This window comes from Equus caballus, chromosome X (assembly GCF_041296265.1).
Source record: "Equus caballus isolate H_3958 breed thoroughbred chromosome X, TB-T2T, whole genome shotgun sequence".
In the NCBI taxonomy this organism is placed as follows: domain Eukaryota; kingdom Metazoa; phylum Chordata; class Mammalia; order Perissodactyla; family Equidae; genus Equus; species Equus caballus.
This window is the reverse complement of record NC_091715.1, coordinates 63,398,889-63,409,705: the sequence shown is the minus strand read 5'-3', so window position 1 is coordinate 63,409,705 and position 10,817 is coordinate 63,398,889. Positions and strand designations below refer to the sequence as shown.

The following is a 10,817-nucleotide window of genomic DNA, read 5'->3' as shown; positions in this document are numbered from 1 at the left end:
CTACATCCCCACTTGGGGCAAACCCATCACAAAAATACATCCTTTCCTGAAATACATGGGCTTCAACTTACATTCCCCTATCTGGAGGAGAATTACGCACTCTGAAGAAATGTACCCCACTCCAACTACTTCTCTTTGTCTCACATTTGTGACCAGGACCAAGCTAACAACTTCCTAGTTGGGTGCAATCTATAACTGTTAATTGACTGGAGTCTGCTGTTAAGTGCATTGATTATGCAATGGCTTAAATAATCTAACATTTGATTTTAGAACTAGCTGTCCAAACATCTCCCCGCCTCCACCCCCTGCTATGTTTCTGAGATTACTAGTAAAGTTCTCCAGAAAGCCACTGACTACAGTAAACCAAGATGAATGATAAGCTGTGGCTTGTGCTTTCCCCTCCAAATTTCAACATTATATGTCAACTCAACACCAGCACTGTGGCTTCTACATTTGATCTGCAAGGAGTTGCTAACTAGGCAGACAGGTTGGTTGGGAAGACAGGAAAGCTGGAGTCAACACGAGCAAAAAAGATGGAGATTAGTGTAGGTGTCTGTGACATAGGGGGATGGAACAACCATTTGGAGTCTACTAGATAAAGGTTTGAATCCCTGCTCAACTTCTAGTCGAATGGCCTTGGGTAAAATCACTTATTTTCTTTGAGCTTTGTTTACTCAAATGTAAAACAAAGTAGCACTCTGATGGAATTCAGGTATGTCAAATGCAATAAGGTATTAGATGTTTTGTAAAGTGTAAAGCACTATGTATTTCAGCTATGATCTTGCTGTCCCTGATGCCTCTTCTTTTCTTCACTTGCCATGTAAAACAATATTATGGGTACTGTAGTGAGGGTGGGTCATCTTACCCCATCCCGACCACATCCCGACTCTATCTCTTGTCTTTGCTCTCTGACCAAGGTTTCAGAGAAGGTTGAACTTGGAGGTGACAAAGGAATATTGCTTTAAGCTATCAGAGAGAGGTACTCTTCCCAATAGAGTCCCCCAAAATTGCAAGTAGACCTCATACCTCCAACTGCCAAAAGAGTCCACAAGATCTGTGCCCACCTCTCCTCACCCAGTAGACAGCTTTGAGCCTTGTCTCAGCACTCTATTTCCGTCTGGCTACTTTTCTTGGCATCCAGAAGACTTTAGGCACCTATGGGCCAAAAGGTAGCATCTGCCGCTCTGACTTTGAGGCTTCCTCTGGGACAGCTTCTTCATTTCCAAAACACAAACCTGAAGACTCTACAAAACATAGGCAGACCCATACTATACCTGCCTTTCCCCACACAACTGAGTACTCTCTGTTTCAATTACACTCACAACCTCCCAGAGGCCACAGGAACAATCAAAATCAGCAAGTTCACTCTTACAGTGTTCTGACAAGTACTTTAATGTACAGAATTTTCTGCCTAAAATATGGAGAGGACACTCCATATTCCCTTCAGTGAAACTATGCCAGGAACTTCGAGGACTGACTTTCTGAAGAGCTTCTGGCTGCAAAGGTTGTAGATGCTCATAGCAACAATATTCTATCCACCCACTTTTCCAAAATAGTCCACTGCCAAAGAGAATCAAAATAAAATGTGGATCTTCAAATCTCACCTCACCCTTCCCCTATCATGCCTGTGTTCTTTGTTCTTAGTTTAGATGTGAATTATCTTCACAGCTCACTTAGCCTCAGTTCAAAGTGAACTTGCTGAGGTCCTGGAAAGCGGTAGAAACCTAATCAATAACTTTTACTCTTGGTATCTACTTTGTGAGAAGGATCAGTTTTTAGGATTTTCCAGACCTTCCAAGTGTCAGTGGGTGATATAATCTAGCTACTGAAATTTGTGATATAAGATACTAAAGGACTCACCTATTCCCAAGTGCCCAAGTGGAGCAAAGAAGCTAAAGAAAAGGAGAAAGTATATCATCTCCATGTAAATAACTAAGTAAAGCAATACTCAGACAAGTTTGATTATCAACTGTGCTTCTCTATCTCCCATGCCCCTTGGACAGTAGAGTCATCTGGTAGTCCATGGCCTGCTGAGAGTACATTCCAGATGTGCAGTTCCAGGATCCAGCTGTTACTGCTTTAGGGACAGAAGCTTGAAGCTGTCATCCAGGATGGACCTCCTGTTGCGCCGTAGCTTTCTCTGCTGATGCTGGTACCAGACCACACCACCAAGAGCCAGAGCAATGAACAGGAGAATGACACCCGTAGCAATCAAGACAGAAGCCAGCATCTCAATATTCTTTACAGGGATCTGCATGCCCAGCATCCTCACATTTCCTTCTCCAATGTCTCTGAGGGTTGTTGCTGAAATGGAACCAGAGGAAAATGGGCACCCTGGGCTGGAGATTACTCTAAAGGGGCACCTTTTGCAGTCAAATCCTTGGAGAGGAGAAATAAATCTATCCAAATAAGACAGAGTAACTGTCCCTATCCTTCAGAAGACCAGCTGATGAATATAGATTCGGAGGTTACAGAAAATCAGAGTAATAAGATATCACTGCTGAGAAAGTCCTTAGGAATCATTGAGGCCCCAATCCCCCCATGGAAAGAGCTAAGACTCAGAGTAGGAAAAAATAGAGAGAGGTCTGTGATGTATAAAAAAGAATTAGATTTGGTTTGCATTATTCCAGAGAGTAGAGTTGGAAGCAATAAGTGGAAACTTTAGGGAAGCAGTTTGACTCAATCATCTAGCTTATCAATGTTCACTTTGAGCACTGGACCATGACAACAGCCTGCCACTATGCTGCCCAGTCTCTCATCTCTTTGGGTCATGATCACACTGATGTCACATTAATCTTTCCGGATGAAATATCTGATTGTCTTAGCTCCTGGCATGCAAACTTTTGATGATCTCCAATTAACCTATAGAGTAAAGCTCAGACTCAAGCCAGGCATTCCAACTCTCACAATCAGGCTCTAACCTACTCTTCTAGTCTTATCAACTACTCTTCAGCCACAGCAACTCATTCTTTGTTCCCCATAATAGATTTAACTTTTTCAGGTTTCCAAGACTTTCTCATGCTGTTCCCTTTGCCCTAACACACTTTCTTCCTTTTCACCATTCTATCCCCAGCTTAAATGTTCCAGGTCTTTGAAAGCTTTCTTCAATTCAGCTAGATAATTAACGGCCCTTTCTTTTGTGATCCCAAGCTATCTGTACTGTTTGTACTTCTACAGGCATACCTCATTTTATTGTGCTTTGCTTTACTGCTCTTCACAAATATTGCATTTTTTAAAAAATGGAAGTTTTGTGGCAACCCTGTTTTGGGCAAGTCTATCAGCACCAATTTTCTAACAGTATTTGCTCATTTTGTGTCTCTGCGTCACATTTTGGTAATCCTTGAAATATTTCAAATTTTTCATTATTATTGTATTTTTATGGTGATCTGTGATCAGTGATCTTCCATGTAATCATTTTGGTGTACCATGAGCTATACCCACATAAGACAGTGAACTTAATCAATAAATATTGTGTGTGTTCAGGCTGCTCCACCAACTGGCTCTTGCCCCATCTCTCTTCCTCTCCTTGGGCTTACCTATTCCTGAGATGAAACAATATTTAAATTAGGCCAATTAATAACCCTACAATGGCCTCTAAGTGTTCAAGTGAAAGGAAGAGTCACACATTTCTCACTTTAAGTCAAAAGCTAGAAATGATTAAGCTTAGTGAGAAGGGCACGTCAAAAGCCAAGAGAGATCAAAAGCCAGGCGCCTTGTGCAAAACTTTTAGCCAAATTGTGAATGCAAAAGAAAAGGTCCTGAAGGAAATTAACAGTGCTACTCCAGTGAACACATGAGTGATAGGAAAATGAAACAGCCTTATTGCCGATATGGCGAACGTTTTGGTGATCTTAGAATAAGATCAAATCAGCCACAACAGTTGAGTAAGGGAACTTAGGCCAAAGCCTAATCCAGAGTAAGGCCCTAACTTCCTTCAATTCTATGAAGGCTGAGAGAGGTAAGGAAGCTGCAAGAAAAAAGTTTGAGACTAGCAGAGGTTGGTCCATGAGGTTTAAGGAAAGAAGCTGTCTTCATAACACAAAAGTGCAAGGTGAAGCAGCAAGTCCTGATGTAGAAGCTGCAGCAAGTTATCCAGAAAATCTAGTTAAGATAATTAATGAAGTCGGCTACTAAATAACAGATTTTCAATGTAGACAAAACAGCCTTATATTGAAGGAAGGTGCCATCTAGGTCTTTCATAGCTAAAGAGGAGAAGTCACAAAGCCTAGCTTCAAAACTTCAAATGACATTCTGACTCTTGTTAGGTACTAATGTAGTTGGTGACTTTAAGTTGAAGCCAATGTTCATCATTCTGAAAATCTTAGGACCCTTAAGAATTATGCTAAATCTACTCTGCCTGTGCTCTCTAAATGGACCAACAAGGCCTGTATGGCAAAATATCTGTTTACAACATGGTTTATTGAATATTTTAAGCCCACTGCTGAGACTTACTTCTAAGAAAAAAAAGATTCCTTTCAAAATATTACTGCTCATTGACAATGCACATTGTCACCCAAGAGCTTGGATAGAGGTATGCAATGATATTAATGTTGTTTTCATGCCTGCTACCACAAGATTCATTCTGCAGCCTATGGATTAAGGGATCATTTTCACTTTCAAGTCTTATTATAGAAGAAATACATTTTGTAATACTCCAGCTGCCATAGATAGTAATTTTTCTGATGGATTTAGGTAAAGTAAATTGAAAACCTTCTGGAAAGGATTCACCATTCTAGATGCCATTAAGAACATTCTTGATTCATGGGAAGAGGTCAAGATAACAACATTGACAAGACTTTAGAAGAAGTTTACTCCTACCCTCATGGATGACTTTGAGAGGTTCAAGTCTTCGGTGGAGAAAGTAACTGCAGATGTGGTGGAAACAGCAAGAGAATTAAAATTAGAAGTGGAACCTAATGATGTGACTGAATTGTTGCAATATCATGATAAAATCTGAACGGATGAGGAGTTACCTCTTATGGATGAGCAAAGAAAGTGGTTTCTTGAGATGGAATCTACTCCTAGTGAAGATGCTGTGAATATTGTTTAAGTGATAATGAAGAACTTAAAGTATTAGATAAACTTAGTTGATAAAGCAGCAGCAGGGTTTGAGAGGATTAACTCCAATTTTGAAAGATTTCTACTGTGGGTAAAATGCCATCGAACAGCATTGCATGCCATAAAGAAATCATTAATGAAAGGAAGAGTCAGTTGATGGGGCAAACTTCATTTTTGTCATACTTTAAAAAATTGCCACAGCCACAGCAACCTTCAGCAACCACCACCCTGATCACTCAGCAGCCAGTAAAGTCTAGGCAAGACCCTCCACCAGAAAAAAATTATGACTCGCTGAAGGCTCAGATGATGGTTAGCATTTTTTAGTAATAATGTATTTTTTAATTAAGGTATGTACCTTGTTTTTTAGACATAATGCCATTGCACACTAAATATACTACATTATAGTGTAAACATAACTTTTGTATGCACTGGGAAACCAAAAAATTTGTGTGACTAGCTTTACTGCCATATTTACCTTATTGTGGTGGTCTGAAACCGAGCCCGCAATTATCTACGAGGTATGCCTGTACATTCTTGGGCCAAGTGACCTAATCCCCCTCACTTCTGGACTTGAGCCTCCTCTTTTATAAAATGGGGATAATAACTACAATTAACTCATAGGTTTATTGTGGTGTTTAAGTGTGTTACTATTTATAAGATATTTAGCATAGCACCTGGAAGATGGCAAATGCACAATAATTGATAGCTGTTATTATTGTTTGCCCTTTTCTACAATGTACAGAACCTAGCACTAAAATTCTTGTTTCTGTGTAGCACTCCATTTTTAGACAAATCTCCTGAAAAGTAGTGCTTATGTCTTACTTGTTTTGGTGTCCCTGGCACTCAGTAAATTTTTGATGAATGTATAACTAGATGAGTGAATCTTTTTATAAAATTGAGAGAAGATAAAATATAGTGAGTTCAAATGGAAGCTGAAAAACATCCTCGTTCTGAGTTTACATTCTAATACTTCCTCCTCTTGTGATCTTGGACAAATCACTTTCCATCTCAGTTTCTCATGTAGAAAATTATTGGGTTTTATTAGATTCACAGTTTTGATGGTTTTTTCCCCCAATGTGGAAACTTTTTAACATACAAGAGCTAATGAGGATGTATGTATGTGTCTACACATACATACATGTGTATGAATATACAAATATATGCACAAAATATGTATATACACACCATATAGTTGTATGTGTATATATACAAATACATGCATATATATGTATGGTGCCCCACTCTCTCAGCCTCAACTTACCTCTCCTCAACTCTTCCAGGACATACCCAAGTCTCTTGGTTGACAGTTTATAAGACACTTAGGCAGATCATTAGGACTTTTCCAAATACAGTTCAAAAACCTCAGGACTAAATTGATGATTTCTAATGTCCTTTCTAGTTATAACTTTCTGAATCTTTCTCAGTCCAGGTACAAATGCAGTGGAGAGTGAAAGCACTATTTAGACCTAAGCTGGCTAGGACAAGAATCTTGATTTTCTTGAAAAGTAGAAATGGCTGGCTCCAAAGAGTCAACTATGTGATATCCCATAAGTGCAAGAATAAAAAACAGCTGGTTCAGACTGTTTGGTATTTGTTCTAATTTCACACTGTCCCTGTGAGGAATTCATGTGTGCTACAGCTCCTTCATGTCCAACCCAGCAAGACCTTCATTTTCCTGCCTCCTCACACGTTAGGTGAGAGGCTAAGATATCAGCCTCCAACTGGGGATAAAGCTGTTTTCCCAAACTCAGTTGATTGGGGGGTGGGAGCCAAAGACAATAAACCTGCTGACGGAAGCTGAACCTGAGGTTCCTGGCTTCTGAAGTTTTATGGAAATCTCAGGATGCTTCCTGCTAGTATTGCAGTCCACCTTTTGTTCATGTGAATCCTTTTTTCTACAGGCACTGCACCTACCCCCAAATGCACACCATATACAACTACCCAGTCTGTGTATCATTCTCCCTACCTTTTCCAATCTCTTTGGTGATGGTGGTCATAGTGCTTAATTGTTCTGGTGGAAAAAAAAAGAGACAAGAGGTTATTCCTATTATTCTTCCTACCAATTCATAGGTTTGCTGTGGGAGGTTAACATTGGTTGGAGGAATCTCTTTGTAGTAAAGTAAGCAAAATGTAGGTGATTGTAATTAACTTTCTTATGGCCAAAGTCAATATTGGTATGTAGATTTGATTTTGAATAGTAACACAAAATATGAGCAACAGCATAGGCTTAGGAGACCAAAAGGTAAGTCACTTCTCTGCCACTATTTACATATTTGTTGGCATTTCCTCTGTCCCTATCACTGCTCTTTTTGCCAACTTTTTCCACCCTCCTTTTAGGAAGCCCCTGCTCCCTGTCAAACCTACATCCCTACATATTTAACCTCTACTCAGAATACTTCTTTCTCTTCTTGCTTGCTTTACTGAGGCTGAGCTTTTTTTTTTTTTGAGGCCTATGCTTCCTTTACATCCTTTCAATACTGCTTTGAGATTATTGTTCCTCCCTTTTTTGTAAAGATACATCTCTTTTGAAGTTCTCCTTATTTGGCTAGAAAAACCACAACCACTTCTTTCACTGTTACCTAGCAATTCTCTTCATTCATAAAAGTCTTTGGTACCTGACTCAGTCTTCTTCTTCCTCAATTCCCACCATAAATGTTGATCCATCCAACACTCAAGCCATCTGGAATTTCCTTCTCATAAAGACCTGTAGCTCCTGGACCCTTCCATTTTTCTGTCAATCTATCAGCTTCATCCTGTCTTTTCTTCCATTACTGGTCAGGCTAGACTTCATGGTCTATCATTTCTAACTACTAACATCCAAGAGTGTTATAATAATCTATGGAAACCCCAGTAACTATACTTTCCTTGTATTTTGTCTGGTACACTGAATGCTGGTGGAGAAAAATCACAAAATTGTAAAGATTAGTATTCTTTTTGTCCAGTTTTAACTAAGCCCTCAATGCTGCCTGGAATTATTAATTATTTCCCATCACGCAGACTAAACTTTTTTCCCATGTACCAGACTGGTTATTTTAAACTTCTTCCCACTTTCTTCAAGCTCTTTACCCTACCACCTATCCTTCACTCTCAGCAGATGACTCTGTCTCCTGCATCACAGATGAAACAGAGATCATAGGCAAAAATATTCCATCTTTCTGTCAAACCCCTCACCCAAACATATGCATTGATATTTTTCTTTTCTGTCTTCTCTCTTCTTTCAGTAGAAGAACTGACCATACTCCAGTATAGTCTTTCATTTTAGTTCTGGTTTTCATCCCTTGCTTCCTCAGCAAGAACCTTGTTCCAATAGTTAGTCCTTTCTTCCCTATCTGTCTTCAACTCTTACCTCTGGTTGGCCTTTTAACACATATGTGGTTAGAACAATATCAGATTAGACCATAGTGGGATATAAACAAACAAAAAGGCAAACAGGTAAGATTTGTGAGCTATCTCACTGTCATAGAGAGATAAGAGCTATCCTTATTTGTGGAAGTTCCAAGATGATATATATTGAGATAGACTCTTATCTATTAGATGGCCTATATTTGAGATGACCCATTGTTATACACAGAGACAACGTGTTGTCTTGGATCTATAGCATCTTGATGGCATGTCAATTCATCACTTGACTGTGGCTCCAATGAATGGCAGAACACAACAAAAAATTCTGTGTGCTTATCTGGGTGGTGGGGAGTAGTACTAGAGTAATAAGTGCAGGCCACATTCTAGCAGTATGGGTTACCAGAAAACAAAGCTTTTCAAAGATACAGGAAATCAAAATGTACAATTATTTGTCTCCTTTCCTGGGGGTAAACAGCAGAGTTGTATTCTCTACCCTGGTTTGCTAAGCCTGTTTGAATGCCCCAATATACTTTCTTGGTTTCTATTCCTGCTGATAGAGTGCTAATGACTAACAATTCCAGAATACTTACCTCAATACCACCAGTTTTCAAAGCAGTATGACATCTTTTTAAAAGCACAAGAGAAAAAAATCCCTGGATTCCTGTGGGCCCCAGTAGGTTCTATAGGACCTCTTGGAAGGAAGATAATGCTCAGGACTGGATTCAGGTCAAGAGGTTTAAGAGGTGAGACACTTAACCCTTTAATGACCCAAAGACACAAAATCAAAGGCAATTTATCCTTCCACATTCTTGGTGATGAACAGAGATTGATTGATGAACTACCCCAGCTATTTTCTCTCCATTTAAAACATATAAGGAAAAAGTTTTTCCACTCTTAGTAGCAACTCTGTCTTGGATAAGCTGGCCTGTAATTGAATACCAATATATCTTTTAAGCCTTAGACAGAGCTGTCCAGGACAGAAAGAACTGCCTTTCACAATTCTCACAAAACAAATCAATTAAGGGGTGACTGTTAGAATTATATTTCTTCTTTTTTAAAAAAGGACTCAATAGCAAGATTCCTTGAAATAGTCAGTACCTCTAATGAGTCCTAAAACAATAAATTCATAGGCAAATTAAACGTATTTCAAAGGAAGCAAATCTGCACTAAGCAGCAATGCATAGAACCCAGCCAGTTTCAGGCTGGGTCAACCCATGTGAGCTCAACAGATGTCAAAGTAATTAGGAGGGGGCAAGAGCAAGGGGTTAGTGGAGAATGAGAAATATTGATTGGGAGAACACCTAGAGGGGGGTATGCTCTGCCCTAAGTCCTGGTTCTTCTAGGATCAGAAAGATAGGTGCAAGAGAGTTTTGGGGATTATCAGGTTCATATAGGCTAGATAAAGTGCTAGAAGATGGCCAATCTTGGTCAGTTAGGCCTTACCTCTTTGAGACAAGACAGTAAAGAGGGTCTCCATGCCAGCATGGACATGATCAGTAACATGGCAGTGTATCAGCCATGTCCCAGGGTTGCTGGCCACCATCTCCACAACTTCAAAGGTCCCTGGGAACAGATCCAACACATCTGCCCGGTAGCTCTCTCCATTCTGCAAGAGAGATTAGGGGTGAGGGAGAGGACGTCAAGGGTACAGAGATTATCTCAGAAGTTATAGGAGCTAAAAAGTTTGAATGTTCACATCAGAGACATGGGACTCCAAGATCTGTAGACCAGAGAGCAGCTTAAAATGCCCACTACCTTATCCCTCTCCCCTATGAACTCACTCACACAAACTGAATGAACAGAGGAGATTCTCTCCTCCTACTTTTTCTTAAAGTCTCCCAAAGTAAAAGACATTCCAGCTTCCTTTAGGGGGCTAAAAACTAGTATCTCCAAACTTGTCAGGAGGCTAAAATCTGGGTAAATTTGCTTAAGTCTTGAGCCCTAGGAAGGGGCCACATATTTCCTTTAGAAATAGAACTCAATTTTTTTTTTCCTCCATGCCTTATCAGCACTTCTTGATCTTTAAGTTCATATCAATGCCAACTCTGCCCCATTTTCCTAAGACTAAATCTTCTTCTTCAAAACCTACATGTTGTTCCATGTATCTCCTGCATTGAAGTTCTTCCTATAATGGATTAAGGACTTTTAGAGATTCTGAGACACTGCTCCGAAATTCCTTGCTCTTAGGATCACTGCTCACTGTGTCTCAAGTCTATGACTGAGACACAATTACATTGATTCCTTCAATCTCCTTAGCCCGGAATTAAGCCACTTGTTTCTTCTATATCAGATGGGAGAGCTAAGGCCTAGTGGGAAGTGACTGACCCTGAGATATGTAGCCAAACTAGAATTCTCAACTCAATGCTCCATGTACAAGATCTTTCCTCTTTCAACTGATTATTATCTTGTTCCTTGCT

The 10,817-nt window shown here is 39.7% G+C and overlaps 1 protein-coding gene across 1 annotated transcript in view; it reads right to left on the bottom strand.

Annotated features, from left to right (window-relative positions):
* Positions 1-1,932: 1,932 nt before the first annotated feature.
* HEPH (hephaestin) overlaps positions 1,933-10,817 on the bottom strand; it is a 114,965-nt gene continuing 106,080 nt past the window's right edge. Inside the window, exons 19-21 of the mRNA XM_023633451.2 lie at positions 9,844-10,006; positions 7,025-7,069; positions 1,933-2,304 (exon numbers count right to left, since the gene is read on the bottom strand). Of these exons, the coding sequence (XP_023489219.2) occupies positions 2,072-2,304; positions 7,025-7,069; positions 9,844-10,006 (441 nt within the window). The 3' untranslated portion in view covers positions 1,933-2,071. The remainder of the gene's footprint in view (positions 2,305-7,024; positions 7,070-9,843; positions 10,007-10,817) is intronic.